Consider the following 16,443-nt stretch of genomic DNA (forward strand, 5'->3'; position numbering starts at 1 on the left):
AAGACTCTGTAACGTGGAGATTGTACCCAAGTGTGTTTATAGCAGAGATCTTGTCCTCCAGAGCCCCCAGCCTGGGGTCCATGAAAGGCGATCTGTGAGCAGCAGAAAGTCTCTGGAGGCCTGCGAGTTGTCACTCACCTGACATCTTGAGCTTTCGCTGTGTGGAATTCCAAGTAGGCCCTGGAAGTGGACGTGGCACTGAGCAGGACCAAAGGATAGTTTTGCTCATTTTGGGTTGTTTGCAGGGACCTACTTTTGTATCTGAATCATTGGAGGAGAGAGTGTGAGTTGCTAGGATGCTTGATTTTTCTGTCCCATCTCTGGCGATGACATCAGCATTTGCAGGGATTGAATTTTCCAAGAATGGTGCTTACAGATGGGAGAAAAATGAGAAGACATTCGATTGGTTTTTTTATGTTTGAAAAACATTTTAAGTAGGAATCTCACTGATATAGAAAGTCTTAGGTTTCAAATGCTGCTGCAACTTGCTTTCTTCAGGCACAATGGGAATGTTAGCAAGTTAGTGACATCCACGTGTCAGAGAATGTGTCTCTGGTGCTAATACACTGGGATTATTCAATGTCGCTGTTTTTGCTCATTATCTTAAAATTCTTTTTTCTCCTTTCAGTTACTTTAGACCAAATCCAGATGAAGATTGATGACCTTAAAAAAGAAAACAGGGATCTTGAAAAAACCATAGCGAGTTGGGAGGAGAAGGTATGTGTGCCCTTTCAAATATTTTTTGTGATTTCATTTAGGTTAATTCCCCCTCTGGTAGTTCATTCTATTGATCTATTTCATGCAATCCAGAAATGGTCCTTGAGTAAGAGAAGCTTCAAAAATGTAGAGCACTGCCTCTCTCTTTGTGAAAGGAGTCACAAAGATAGGTTTCTCTAACATGCTGTTTTGGAATTCTGATTCCTTTTTCATATGTTTTACAGATCAGGGAAGCAAAGAAGCAGGCAGAAATGAAGAGAGAACATAAGCTTTCCCTTGCTGAAGTAGGAAGTAAATTAAAAGTAAGAATCCTTTCTTTGCCTGAATTGTGTTCTAACAGCAGAAATAACAGTAATGAAATATTATTATTATTATTATTATTTAAATTATTATTATTTCTAAGATTGATTTGAGAGAAGGAAAGAGTGAGGGGAGGGGGTCTGACGGAGACTGAGAAAAAATGCCAAGCAGACACCGTGCTGAGTGTGTCGCCTGATGCAGGGATCAATCCCGTGACCCTGAGATCAGGACTTGAGGCAAACGAAAGCAGGAGTCAGACACTCCACAGACTGGGCCACCCAGGTGCAACCCAGGTGTCCCAAGGAATGAATCATTGTTACTCATTCAATATATTTTCTTTAAGGAGAACATCAAAAAGCTGGAAGAGATTAATGAAAATTTGAAATACACCCGTCATCTTAAACAGGCTCTCTTACAAGATGAGAGAGAAAAGAACATCAAGAATGTGGCTGTGGTAAGAGTTAGGCGTTAGTTGTACTATAATGTGGCTTGGGAGGCTTTTGGTTCATTGGGTGAGGTGAGTGCAGTGTACTTGTGTGCTGTTTAGGCAGTAGAGCGTGGGCGTCTGGGAACTGCAGCTCCTACAGAACAGTGAGCTGCGATTTCACTTAGGACCACCCCGATGAGGTTTGCAATTTCAAGGTCTAGGAAGTATGGTTTATTTCAAAGCTGGGTCATCACCACATCATTCCGCACTGCCCTCCAAGTTATGTAGAAAATCCCACAAAATACGTGAGCGGTGAAGGGCGACAGCAAGCCCAATTGTATAGTAGAAGATTATTTTATATCTGTTCCACTAAGAAAGCCATTTGTGTGTTTTTTGACATGAACTACTTTCTTTTTTTTTTAAGATTTTATTTTCAGAGAGAGAGAGGGAGAGAGAACGAGCACAGGCAGACAGAATGGCAGGCAGAGGCAGAGGCAGAGGGAGAAGCAGGCTCCCCGCTGAGCAAGGAGCCCGATGTGGGACTCGATCCCAGGACGCTGGGATCATGACCTGAGCCGAAGGCAGCTGCTTAACCAACTGAGCCACCCAGGCATCCCATGAACTACTTTCTTGACTTTCCCCTTATTCTATCTATGCCTCAAGGGATTTCTTTGTTGCCCTCCATGATCCTGTCCTGTTAGGTGCCCTCATATGTCTTTTCTCAATTCTGTCTTAAAGGCCCAAGATGAATTGGATCAAGAGCTGAGAGCCTTGACATCCAAAAAACAAGAACTGAAAGGTACGTTGTTTGGGGGGAAAGAAATCTCCATATGGTGGCAATGAGTTTGCATCGGGCAGGGAAAGAATGCCTTCCGCCTTCACGGTCTAGACCTTCTCCTTTCCCCATTAAAACCGAGTTCTCAGGTCATGGCACAAACACACAAAAGCAAACTCATCCTTTACAGAAAGGAAAAAGTTCCTGGAAGACCAGTGTAATGCCCTGAGTTCTCAGAAAACAGCTAAAGAAGCAGAATTGAACCTGCTAAAGAAGAAAGTGGATATGGTGGTGGAGTTCTCTGAAAAACGAAAACTGACTGCAGAAGAGTAAGCTATTGCTGTGTTATCATTCATACCGTTGTATGAATTTTCGTGGCGGCAAGTGTAGTTAACTGTATCTGGATCTTCTGTAATTGGATCGTAGAGTACTTTTGCCAAATGCATTCTGTAGAATTGTGCCTGCCCTTCCTATCTTGATTTGTGTAACCTGCATTTTCCTTTCTGTTCTAATGACTTGCCACACGTTGTTGTGTGATTCATTGGGGTAGAATGGGGAAGGTACCAGCATTAATCACTTTGATACCTGGATCCCCTCTGGGTCCGTCTACACTGTCCTTTCATTTTCATTCTCATCACATGCTCTTACCACTCCTGCATTAGGTCCATTTCTTGTTCAGTATGAGACTTGGGTCCAGAATGTGGAGAGAAAAATGGAATTCTCTTCCTGCAGAAACAAGGAAAGTTTCTTTGTAGAAAGTGTGCCGGGGCTCCAGCAATACTGGGTCCCTTCATCTGGCATACAACTGAGATCATTCGCTGCAGCCCAAACCCTAAGAAGGCCAGGGTATTTCCTGATTTCCTTTTTCTTTTTCTTTTTTCTTTTTGCTTTTCTTTTCTTTTCCTTTCCTTTCCTTTCCTTTCCTTTCCTTTCTTTTCTTTTCTTTCTTTTTTTTGGGAAGGGGGATTTTATTTATCTACTTGACATAGCGAGACACCACGAGAGAGACAACACAAGCAGGGGGAGTGGGAGAGGGAGAAACAGGCTTCCCACCAAACAGGGAGTCCAGTGTGGGGCTCTATTGCAGGACCCTGGGATCATGTCCTGAATCAAAAGCTTTTAAGCAGATATGTAATGACTGAGCCATCCTGGTGTCCCTCCACACAATTTTCTAGGTATAACTCTTTTGGATCCCAACCAAAGCCTGCAGTTTCACTGAATCTCATCCTTGCTGGCTGGACCGGACCTTCTCTTGTTACATTCCAACCTGTCCCCCAAAGGTTGCTTGTTGATTTACTTTGTATTCACTCGCCTGTTCCAGAATTCCCTGATGTTTCCTGGGGGAGATTGGCTCCGACTGCCAGGCTGGCTTTCTCCTAGGCTTCCTTCTTCTCCATCTGGTTCTCGTGTTTCTTCATGTGCTCTTTAGAAATTGGGTGCATTCACTCACAAGTTTGCTCTCTTGTCCAGTGTTTCCTTTTATATCTCTGGAGGAGATCAGGACATTGGAGTCCCTCATTCATGTGGAAAAGCAGAACTGTTCCCTGTCTTCCCTGGAGACTCAGCTTTGTGTTATCCCTTCCCACACTGGGGGTGGGGGCCGCTCTCTCTCACAGGCACCTGGGTTTTGTTCATTGGTAAGTTCTTCTTGGGACAGGTCCACTGTCCTGACCACCTTTCTCTCTTCAATACCATATTCCTGAGCCACACACTGACTGCTACTCCAGACGACATTTGCTGAAGGATAGTTGAGAGACCAGAAGCAGATGCTCTTGTCCTTCTCTTTCTAGAGCTTTTGTCTGTCTCTAAGTCTTTCTGCATGAGATTCTTGACAAGTGTCCTGTTGAAACCTTGTGAATCAACACCATGAACAAAAGAGTCGAGGGCAGCCCAGCGGACCAACCTTTCTAAGCATCCCCGTTTGCTGCCTTCACCATCCATGAACTTGGTCTTGTTCAAGAAGTTTGACTCGGGGCGCCTGGTGGCTCAGCAGGTTAGAGCCTCTGCTTTTGGCTGAGGTCATGGTCCCAGGGTCCTGGGATTGAGCCCTGTATTGGGCTCTCTGCTCAGCGGGGAGCCTGCTTCCCCCTCTCTCTCTGCTTGCCTCTCTGCCTACTTGTGATCTCTCTCTGTCAAATAAATAAATAAAATCTTTAAAAAAAATGTTGACTCAATGAAGTTGACAGTTTTCCATCTGAAGTCTGCTCCCTGGAGATAACACCCTGAGTATGTGACAGTTCACGTGGATTATTTGCGGACATATTTTCCGCAGTAAGATTGGCCTTTTCCTATACCAGGATCTTTGACGAGGGTCCAGGGGTTGTGCTTCTAAAGCCTAGAGACATGTGGGAGTGAGTTTCCATGCCAGTGAAGCCATATTTTGGAAGGTCCCTTTGGGCTGACTGTGTGGGGCACAGCCTTGGTCTGAGGATCAGGGCTCCCTATGGAGGTGTGAGACTAATGATGGGCCCCTGCTTCATCCTAATGAGTGTAGCTCATCAGGCTTGGCTTTTCACTTTGAATTGAAATGAGCCTTCACCACCTCAAACCAAAGACGTATTCCAAGAGGGCACAAAGTGCAATGTTATCTGGTGACATGGTGAATGAATTAAAGTAGAGAAGTATAAAGACAGCCCCGATTGCAGGGAGCTTGGCCAGCAGCCAGAGTTCGATTTTTCTTTAACCGTAAATGGGGCCTTCATTCATTGCCCTGTTATGTTGTCAGTCTGTGCTTTTAGCGGGGACATTCCAACAGAGGCCATCAAGTGTGCTGGGAGAATAAATGGCAGAAATTCAGGACCTTGCCTACTGGACAATGTATATACCTCTCCCATCTTAGGAAGCTAGAACAGACACTTTGTGAATTAAATGCAACCAGGAATGAGCTGTTAGCTGCCGATGAAAAGCTGAAATTAACCGAAGAAGAAATGGACAAGTACAGGTAAGTTCAGACACTACATACTATTGGCTCCTGAAAAACCTGTTCCCTTTGGATTTTTTTAAATTTTTTAAATTTTCTTATAAACCTATCATGTATTATTAGCCCCACGGGTACAGGTCTGTGAATCGCCAGGCTTACACACTTCACAGCGCTCACCAGAGCACGTACCCTCCCCAGTGTCCATAACCCTTCCACCCTCTCCCTACCCACCTCCCCCCAGCACTCCTCAGTTTGTTTTGTGACATCTTGTTTCATTTATTCTTTTCCTACCCCTCAAATCCCCCACGTTGCATTTCCACTTCCTCATATCAGGGAGATCATATGATAGTTGTCTTTCCCCGATCGACTTATTTCGCTAAGGATAAGTCCCTCTTGTTCCATCCACGTCATCGCAAACGGCAAGATTTATTTCTTTTGATGGCTTCATAGTATTCCATTGTGTGTGTGTGTGTATGTGTGTGTGTGTGTGTATATATATATATATATATATATATATATATACATACACATCTTTATCCATTCATTTGTTGATGGACATCTAGGTTCTTTCCATAGTTTGGCTGTTGTGGACATTGCTGCTATAAACATTGGGGTGCATGTGTCCCTTCAGACCACTACGTTTGTATCATTAGGGTAAATAGCCAGTAGTGCAATTGCTGGGTCATAGGGTAGCTCTATTTTCAGCTTTTTGAGGAACCTCCATGCTGTTTTCCAGAGTGGTTGCACCTGCTTGCATTCCCACCAAAAGTGTAGGAGTGTTCCCTTTTCCGCGCATCCTCGCCAGCATCTGTCATTTCCTGACTTGTTAATTTTAGCCATTCTGACTGGTGTGCGGTGGTATCTCATTGTGGTTTTGATGTGTATTTCCCTGATGCCGAGTGATGTGGAGCACTTTTTCATGTGTCTGTTGGCCATCTGGATGTCTTTGCAGAAATGTCTGTCCATGTCCTCTGCCCATTTCTTGATTGGATTATCTGTTCTTTGGGTGTTGAGTTTCCTAAGCTCTTTATAGATTTTGGATACTAGCCCTTTATCTGATATGTCGTTTGCAAATATCTTCTCCCATCCTGCCAGTTGTCTTTTGGTTTTGTTGACTGTTTCCTTTGCTGTGCAGAAGCTTTTGGTCTTGATGAAGTTCCAATCGTTTGTTTTTGCCTTTGCTTCCCTTGCTTTTGACGATGTTTCTAGGAAGAAGTTGCTGTGGTTGAGGTCAAAGATGTTGCTGCCTGTATTCTCCTCAAGGATTTTGATGGACTCCTTTCTGACATTGACGTCCTTCATCCATTTTGAGTCTATTTTCACGTGTAGTGTAAGGAAATGGTCCAGTTTCATTTTTCTGCATGTGGCTGTCCTATTTTCCCAACGCCATTTGTTGAAGAGGCTGTCATTTGGACATTGGACATTCTTTCCTGCTTTGTTGAAGATGAGTTGACCATAGAGTTGAGGGTCTATTTCTGGGCTCTCTCTTGTGTTCCATTGATCTATGTGTCTGTTTTTGTGCCAGTACCATTCTATCTTGATGATGACAGCTTTGTAGTAGAGCTTGAATTCCAGAATTGTGATGCCACCAACTTTGGCTTTCTTTTTCAATATTGCTTTGGCTCTTTGAGGACTTTTCTGGTTCCATATATATTTAAGGATTATTTGTTCCATGTCTTTGAAAAGAAAAATGGATGGAATTTTGGTAGGGATTGCATTAAATGTGTAGATTTCTTTAGGTAGCAAAGACATTTTCATAATATTTGTTCTTCCAGTCCAGGAGCATGGAACATTTTTCCATTTCCTTGTGTCTTCCTCAGTTTCTTTCAGGAGTACTTTATAGTTTTCTGAGTATAGTTTCTTTGCCTCTTTGCTTAGGTGTCTTCCTAGGTATCTTATCGTTTTGGGTGCAGTTGTAAATGGGGTTGACTCCTTAATTTCTCGTCCTTCTGTCTTGTTGTTGTGTAAAGCAATGCAACTGATTTCTGTGCCTCGATTTTATATCCTGACCCTTTACTGAATTCCTGTACAAGTTCTAGCAGATTTGGAGTGGAGTCTTTTGGGTTTTCCACATATAGTATCATATCATCTGCAGAGAGTGAGAGTTTGACTTCTTTTTTGCCGATTTGGATGTTTTTGATATCTTTTTGTTGTCTGATTGCTGAGGCTAGGACTTCTAGTACTATGTTGAATAGCAGTGGTGATAATGGACATCCCTGCCGTGTTCCTGACCTTCGTGTAAAAGCTTTCAGTTTTTCTCCATTGAGAATGATATTTGCGGTGGGTTTTTCATAGATGGCTTTGAGAATACTGAGGTATGTGCCCTCCGTCTCTACACGTTGAAGAGTTTTGATCAGGAAGTGATGCTGTACTTTGTCAAATACATTTTCAGCATCTATTGAGAGTATCATATGGTTCTTGTTCTTTCTTTTCTTAATGTATTGTATCACATTAATTGATTTGCGGACGTTGAAGCAACCTTGCAGCCCTGGAATAAATCCCACTTGGGGGTGGTGAATAATCATTTTAATGTGCTGTTGGATCCTACTGCCTAGTATTTTGGTGAGAATTTTCGCCTCTGTGTTGATCAAGGATATTGGTCTGTAATTCTCTTTTTTGATGGGATCCTTGTCTGGTTAGGAGATCATGATGTTGCTGGCCTCATAAAATGAGTTTGGAAGTTTTCCTTCCATTTCAGTTTTCTGGAACAGTTTCAGGAGAATAGGAATTAATTCTTCTTTAAATGTTTGGAAGAAGTCCCCTGGAAGCCATCTGGCCCTGGGCTTTTGTTTGTTTGGAGATTTTTAATGACTCTTTCAATCTCCCTACTGGTTATGGGTCTGTTCAGGTTTTCTATTTCTTCCTGGCTCAGTTGTGGTAGTTTATATTGTCTCTAATAGTGCACCCATTTCTTCCAGATTGTCAAATTTGTTGGCGCAGAATTGCTCATAATATGTTCTTATAATTGTTTGTATTTCTTTGGTATTGGTTGTGATCTCTCCTCTTTCATTCATGATTTTATTAATTTGGGTCCTTTTTCTTTTCCTTTTGATAGGTCTGGCCAGGGTTTTATCAATCTTATTCATTCTTTCAGAGAACCAGCTCCTAGTTTCATTGATTTGTTCTATTGTTTTTTTTGGTTACTATTTCATTGATTTCTGCTCTGATCTTTATGATTTCTCTTCTCCTGTTGAGTTTAGGCTTTCTTTGGTGTTCTTTCTCCAGCTCCTTTAGGTGTGGGGTTAGGTTGTGTATTTGAGACCTTTCTTGTTTCTTGAGAAAGGCTTGTATCGCTATATATTTTCCTCTCAGGACTGCCTTTGCTGTGTCCCACAGATTTTGAACCATTGTGTTTTCATTATCATTTGTTTCCATGAATTTTTTCAATTCTTCTTTATTTTCCTGGTTGACCCATTCATTCTTTAATAGGATGCTCTTTAGCCTCCATGTATTTGAGTTCCTTCCAACTTTCCTCTTGTGACTGAGTTCTAGCTTCAGAGCATTGTGGTCTGAACATGTGCAGGGAATGATCCCAATCTTTTGATACCGGTTGAGACCTGTTTTGTGACCCAGGAAGTGATCTATTCTGGAGAATGTTCCACGTGCATTAGAGAAGAATATGTATTGTTGCTTTGGGATGGAATGTTCTGAATATATCTGTGATGTCCCTCTGGTCCAGTGTGTCATTTAAGGCCTTTATTTCCTTGTTGATCTTTTGCTTGGATGATCTGTCCATTTCCGTGAGGGGAGTGTTGAAGTCCCCTACTCTTACCGTTTTGTTGTCGATGTGTTTCTTTGATTTTGTTATTAATTGGTTTATATAGTTGGCTGCTCCCATGTTAGCGGCATAGATATTTAAAATTGTTAGATCTTCTTGTTGGAAAGACCCTTTGAGTATGATATAGTGTCCTTCCTCACCTCTTTTATAATAGTCTTTGGCATAAAATCTAATTGAACTGATGTAAGGATTTCCACCCCAGCTTTCTTCTGATGTCCATTAGCATGGTACATTGTTTTCCACACCCTCACTTTAAATCTGGAGGTGTCTTTGCGTCTAAAATGAGTTTCTTGTAGGCAGCATATTGATGGGTTTTGGTTTTTTTAATCCATTCTGATACCGTGTTTCTTTTGATTGGGGCATTAACCCATTTACATTCAGGGTAACTATTGGGAGATATGAATTTAGTGCCCTTGTATTGCCTGTAAGATGACTGCTACTGTGTATTGTCTCTGTTCCTTTGTGATCTACAACTTTTAGGCTCTCTCTTTGCTTAGAGGACCGCTTTCAATATTTCTTGTAGAGCGTGTTTGGTGTTTGCAAATTCTTTCAGTTTTTGTTTGTCCTGGAAGCTTTGCATCTCTCCTTCTATTTTCAATGATAGCCTAGCTGGATATAGTATTCTTGGCTGCATATTTTTCACGTTTAGTGCTCTGAATATATGATGCCAGTCCTTTCTGGGCTGCCAGGTCTCTGTGGATAAGTCCGCTGCCAATCTTATATTTTTAGCATTGTATGTTACAGACTTCCTGTCCCAGGGTGCTGTCCGGATTTTCTCTTTGTCGCTAAGACTTGTAAATTTTACTATTAGATGATGGGGTGTGGACCTATTCTTATTGATTTTGAGGGGGGTCCTCTACACCTCCTGGATTTTGATGCTTGCTCCCTTGGCCATATTAGGGAAATTCTCTACAATAATTCTCTCCAATATACCTTCTGCTCCACTCTCTTTCTTCTCCTCCTAGAATCCCAATTATTCTAATGTTGTTTTGTCTTATGGTATCACTTATCTCTCAAATTCTTCCCAAGTGGTCATGTAGTTATTTGTCTCTCTTTTGCTCAGCTTCTTTATTCTCTGTCATTTGGTCTTCTCTATCACTAATTCTTTCTTCTGCATCATTTATCCTAGCAGTAAGAGCCTCCATGTTTGATTGCACCTCTTTAATAGCTTTTTTAATTTCAACTTGGTTTAATTGTAGTTCTTTTATTTCTCCAGAAAGGGCTTTTCTTTCTCCGGATAGGGTTTCTTTAATATCTTCCATGCCTTTTTCGAGCGTGGCTAGAACCTTGAGAATCGTCATTCTGAACTCTAGATCTGACTTATTACCAGTGTCCATATTGATTAGGTCCCTAGCCTGCGGTACTGACTCTTGTTCTTTTTTTCTGTGGTGAGTTTTTCCGCCTTGTCATTTTGTCCATATAAGAATATACGAAGGAGCAAATAAAATACTAAAAGGGTGGCAAAGACCCCAGGAAAGTGTGCTTTAACCAAATCAGAGGAGACCCCAAATCATGGTGGGGGAGAAAGGGGGTAAAAAGAAGTTCAGAAAAAAAAATTAAAAAATAAAACAAATAAGGAAATAATATAAAAAATAAAAAATATATATACATATTAGACTAGTGACTAGAACATGGTCACTCACTTAATTTGGAGTGTATTTTGGTCTCTTAGAAGAAATTACCTCCCAAAATTTAAAAAAATGAAAAACATATATAAGGTAAACACAATGAAGGGATGGACTATGACTATTAAGCTGAAAAAAATTTTTTTTAATTTCTTAAAAAGGAGTTGATAGGTAAGTTGGTTGGGAGAAGAAAGAAGAAGAAAGTGGAGAAGATTTGCTCAGGCTTGAGAGTAGAATAAGCCCGGTGGTAGATTTAGGGTGTAGTTTGATCTATTAGAAGAAGTTGCACCCCACATTTTTTGGAAGAAATAACCCTATGTGTGTACAAACACTGAAGTTAGATACAATGAAGGATAACATATGACAATAATAATGAAGGTTGGAAAAAGACTTGTTTTAATGAAAAGTATTGTTAAGGTAAACTAGTTAAAAAACGTTAAAAGAAGAAAGGGTAAAATTTTAAAAAATTAGCAGAAGAAAAAAAATAAATTTAAAGGAAATTAATTAACTTTGCAAGACTAAAGTATTATGAGGAGAAAGCCATGAATTCCATGGTTTGCTTTCTCCTCCTCTGGTATTCTGCTGTTCTCCTTGGTAAGTGAACTTGGTCTTGGCTGGATTTCTTGTTGATCTTCTCGGGGAGGGGCCTGTTGTAGTGATTCTCAGGTGTCTATGCCCCAGGCGGAATTGCACCACCCTTTCCAGGGGCCGGGCTAAGTAATCCTCTCGGGTTCGCTTTCAGGAGCTTTTGTTCCCTGAACACTTTCCGTAGAGTTCCGGAGGTCGGTAATGAAAGTGGAGGCCTCCCAATCTCTGGCCTGGAGGAGCCAAGAGCTCAGGGCCCCACTCCTCAGTGCACCCTCCGAGAAAAGCGCTCAACCACTCCCCTCTCCCTGGCCTTCGGCTGCACTCAGAGCTCACCCAGGCTGTGAACAAGCGTCTCTGTCTCTGGCACACAGCTCCACCTGGAGTCTCCGAACCCCTTAGATCCCTGAGCTCTTCCGGGGGGGTCTCCCCGGATCTTGTGGGGACCCCACTCACAGAGCAGTGGCCTGTGCCATCGATAATGGTTCAAGATGACCCCGAGTTGAGAGCTCACTCCTCAGCTCTGTCTCTGTAGCCAGCTTCCCCGCTCTAATACCTGCAAGTTCTGTGACACTCAGGCACCCCCAATCCTTCTGTGACCCTGCAGGACCTGAGGCCATGCCGTCCCCGCGTGGGCTTCACCCCGGTTTAGCCTCTGGAGCGATGTCCCTCAGTGGACATCGCTTTTAAAAGTCCTGATTTTGTGCTCCATTGCTTGCCAGGAGCCGGACCCTCCCCCCGGGGTCTATCTTCTCGTTGCTTTGGATTCACTTCTCCGTGGGTCCTACCTTTCAGAAAGTGGTCGATTTTCTGTTTCTAGAACTGTTGCTCTTCTTCTCTTCGATCTCCTGTTGGATTTGTAGGTGTTCGGAATGGTTTGATAAGTTATCTAGCTCATCTCCTGCTACCTGATGTCATCTCAGCCTTCTACTTCTCTGCCATCTTGACTCCTCTCTTCCTTTGGATTTTAATGTTTGTACATTTTGAGGACTCAATTAAGTAATATACACCAAAATTCAGAGGATGTATCCAGAGAGAATTAACAGACACAGAAAGATAAGGCACAAAACAATTACGTTACTAAACATGTCCGGATCCTCAGTGTTGGCCTGACTCTGTGGGAACTGGCTCCACACCAGTGTCCTTGGGGTGGTGTCTTGAGGAAAGCAGTTTGTCGTAGGATGAGTCCTACCCATAAACACGGTAGTGCCATCTGATGGCGCTGGTCTTTGCAACCCTGGGAACCATGGCGAGGATAAAAGTTAAAGGAGAATAGAGCTTCATGACAAAAGACATTTGTCATGTGAGAACTGAGGGAAAGATTGAAAACGGGTAAGGAAGTTATGTCAGTTCTGATCCTGCAGGCAAAGAAAAACGGTTAAGGAAAGGCTATAAGAATAGCTTTGATCCTACAGTCCAATTATAGTCCGGTGAAAGTGTTTCCTGTGTCAGGATCAGTTGTATGAGGGGACAGATAAGAGGAGGATGACCACATGGGCAGATGATTGAAAATCACACCCAGTGTTGGGTTTTGTCTGAGGAAAACAATTGTCCCTCACAGACAAGAAGTGGAAGAAATGGAAGATCAGCTGCTGGAGGCTGAGCTCACCTTCAATCACAAGGTAACCTGAGTTGTGTCCAACACACTGACCCCTTGGCGCCCCCTGCAGGTGATGGAAGTGCCCTTTAGAGCCCTGAACATGGGCTTTTGGTGTGTTGGCTTTTTTCAGATCGCAGTTCAGGAGAGAAATGCTGTGGCTAACTGGGTAAGTGTTTTCTTTTTCCTCGTCTTCGTTTGGGGCACAGTCGGGCACAACTGAAGGTGGGTGTGTTTTTCTACTGCAGATGAAGGCTCGGTATTGGGAAACAAGGATGATGCAGCAGAGCAGGGAGAACGCCTACCTGAAATACAGGTGTGAGAGTTTGACGTGCATTTTTATGGGTGTTTGGAGAGGTGACGGCTATGCTGTTTAGTGCCTAGGAGAGGACGTGGTGTTGTCATTCTTAGAGATGTCCATTCTTTCTCTGTGTCCAAGACTGCGCATGATGGAAGGGGAGACGCTGCCTGTGGGATCCATGTGGTGCGGACCGATGCCGGGAAGGCCCGAGTTGCAGGAGCCTCTGTGGCAAGGTAGGGAGCACGATGGGAAATGCAACAGGCTGATTTCTGCTGTGAAACCACACGGGGTCCTTCCTGTTTCTGTGGGTGATCGCTGTGTGTCCTGGAGAGAATCACAAGCCTGCAGGTTGTCTGAAGGGGTGACAGGAGGGTGCTTTCCTCATATGCCCCCAGGCAGCAGGACACTGGCCCCCGTGACAGGTGGAGCTCACGCCGCTACACACCTTCCCCCCTGCTTCCCCCTTCGGAAGAGCTGAGCTGAGAAGGTGGGAGCCGAGCGCCCTTCCCACCTTGACTCAGTGGTCAAGCCTTGGCAAAAAAAAAAAAAAAAAAAAAAGACTATTTGTGAAAAAGGGCATTTATTTACTCATTATGGAGTTTCCTATATTTTTGTTTTATTTGTCATCTATAGGACCATATTCCGCAATGAAATATATTTTACTCCTCTCATGTTATCAGTGTAATGCCATAGCTTTATTGCTCAATCTGCCTATGATTTCTTTGTTCGTGAATATATACATGTCAAAGTCTGTTTCTTCCCTGAAATGTTTATTTGTTGGCCAGTCACACATGCTAGGTCTCATCTGCAGGATGGACAAATGAACCATCCACCTGTGGCCTGAGAAGAGAACATGGGCTGTTCATGTTGAGGGTTTGTGGATGTCACCCACGCAAGGCTAGTCTCCCTTCGATGTTTAATCTATGAAGAAAAAGTGATTTTGTCTGATGTGTGTTGAGCGCCCCAATTTTAGTGTTGATTTCCAGCCAGTTGTACCCCGACCTGTCCACACGTGATGGATAACTTAGAGAAACACTAGATTCAGGGCCCTGGATTGTCTGCCGCAAAAGTCAGGTGACTGGTGTCTCTCTTTGCAAAGGAGTCACTTGAGTCCCGGTGAAACCCTCTGATAAGGGACCCGAGTGTGGGAAAGAGTGCAAGATGGGAGAGGAAGGCTTGGAGGGCATGCAAACCACAGTAAACCTCTGTCCTTTGTCTGATCCAGCACCTAGACCGGTTCCCAGGATGAATGGCAGCACCAGCCCTCAAAGGGACCCAGAGATGGCTTCGGTAAGTGCTGTGGGTGTTTTTAGTTGTGTCTGTTTCTGAAATGGATTGCAGTGTGGAGAGCTCCCTGTCCTGGCCTTGTGGCCTTTGCGTGTGTCCTGCGATCATCCCTTTCAGAGTGCTCGCTGTTCACCCGGGAGCCTCCGGGCTGCTCCGTTAAAGATCTTCAATTTCGTGCTTCCTCCCAAAGCTGTAGATGCTTAGAGGCACGTGACGGTAGGATGTTCACCTCGTGCGTGTGTGTGTGTGTGTGTGTGATCGTGCGCACACGCGTGTGTGCGTGTGTGTAAATAACTCAAGGAGGATGACATCTCACTCCACAGTGAAGTCGGCTAGTCCGGCTGACTCCTGGCGGTTTGCTTTCCTGCAGGAGCAGGAGCATTTTTGGTTTTCGGGTCAGGAGACTAACCTGGGAGGATGTCTGCAGAGGTCCTCACAGATGGAAAATGGGAAAAGCCAGGACGGCCTCACACTTGCGCCACATGCTTTAGGCAGCTTGAGTGTTTGTGGCGAAGGTGAACTGTGACCTCCCGTGCGTCCCATCTGAGTGGAGGAAGACGAGAGCTGGAATCCCTCCAGTTGGCCCCTGGGTGAGAGGATGGTGAACTCTGGCAGGTGCCAGGTGTGTCATAGAAAACGCCCCCTGGAGCATCAGCCCTGAAGAGGGAATCCTGGTGACTCCCCGCACGGCCCACCCCTCACACGTGTTTCAGTTGTGCTCCCGTGAGCGGGTTCTGATGGGGTCTGGTGGCTGTGCCAGCTCATCGCGTCTCTCCCGACCCATCCTGGGGTCCTGCTTCTCTCAGAAAGCACTCTTCCAGGTCGTCTGCAGGAATCTGGACACTCCTATCTCCTCGGCGGTGTCTGTGGCCATGGACAGCCCTTGTGGAGCGTAGAAGACCCCATTGTCAGGGAGGGAAGCAGAGCTGGTCAGGGGGGCTGCTGGTGGGCTGCACTTCCAGGCGTGGAAGCACTTCCGGGCTTCCCATGGCCTCTCGTTGTGTTTGTTCTCAATGTACAGAAGGAGATGCTGTGCTTGCCGTGATGGGGGAGGTGTGGTCCCAGCCGTAGATACCAGCCTGTCCTGAATGGAGTTTTTTCTTAGTGGATTATCCTTGGCGGCACACTCTTGTCTCTGTCGAGGTGCAGACCTATATGAACATGTGCCGACAGTAGTTTCCCCCATGGCATCTGTTCACCCCAGGTTCTAGGTGAGACGCAGAGGACGGGTAGCCATTCTGGCACAGATGCTACTGTCTTGGAACGTGGTGGTGGGGAAGATGCGTGTGCGTGTGTGTGCACCCCTGCCTGGCCACAGTGCACCCCGGGGAAGTAACTGGGGGAGGAGGACCCCTCCCTCCACAGTGAAGTCCTCTGGCCGGCCCGACTCCCCTTAGGTTACGTCCAGATGCACTGGTGTTGTGCTCATGCTGGGGATAGATGGGTCTGGTAATCCTCACAAATGGAACCTGGGGAAAACTCTGTCTGCATTTTATACTGTCTCCTTTGCAGTCTGCAATGATCTCAGGGCATGTTTCACGAGTCATCCCCATTTTACTTCTGCTGGAAAACGTGCCGTGCAGAACCTGCCCACTTTACACCCTTTCTACAAGTATTTTGAAGTGTCAAAACTCTCAGGTGAACCGTCGTAATCGCACACTGGCGCACAAGTTCTGAAGGGGGACGTCAGTGATTACGTGCGTGACCACTGCCTTCCAGCCCTTCAGCTGGGCTTCCAGGAGCGGGTCATTTGGTCCTAAGTTAGTGTGAGAGCTGATTTCTTTTCTCATCACACGTGTGGAGTTTTCCATCGGGAAGCATATACCCTTTTGTGAATTCTCTTATATGGCCTTCCCGTCTTCATTTCCCATTGGACAGAATTACTCTGGAACTCAGTAGGTTGAAATTTCCAAGTGACTCTGTTTTAAGACAAACACAGGGGGCGCCTGTGTGGCTCAGTGGGTTAAAGCCTCTGCCTTAGGCTCAGGTCATAATCATAGGTCCTGGGATCAAGCCCCACATCAGACTCTCTGCTCAGCAGAGAGCCTGCTTCCCTTCCTCTCCCTCTCTCTGCCTCCCTGCCTGCTTGTGATCTCTGTCTGTCAAATAAATAAAATCTTAAAAAAAAAAA

At 44.5% G+C, this 16,443-nt stretch overlaps 1 protein-coding gene across 1 annotated transcript; it reads left to right on the forward strand.

Moving 5' to 3' along the window:
* Positions 1–579: 579 nt before the first annotated feature.
* Positions 580–14,354, forward strand: LOC116858114 (transport and Golgi organization protein 1 homolog). Its single transcript, XM_032842698.1, has 10 exons — positions 580–699; positions 942–1,019; positions 2,183–2,243; positions 2,410–2,548; positions 5,059–5,160; positions 12,689–12,749; positions 12,858–12,893; positions 12,973–13,040; positions 13,164–13,258; positions 14,251–14,354. Exons 1-10 carry the CDS (start codon positions 580–582, stop codon positions 14,352–14,354), a joined length of 864 nt encoding a protein of 287 aa, XP_032698589.1.
* Positions 14,355–16,443: the final 2,089 nt, after the last annotated feature.

Source organism: Lontra canadensis, unplaced genomic scaffold (genome assembly GCF_010015895.1).
Source record: "Lontra canadensis isolate GAN:19392208 unplaced genomic scaffold, GSC_riverotter_1.0 scaffold132, whole genome shotgun sequence".
Lineage (NCBI taxonomy): Eukaryota > Metazoa > Chordata > Mammalia > Carnivora > Mustelidae > Lontra > Lontra canadensis.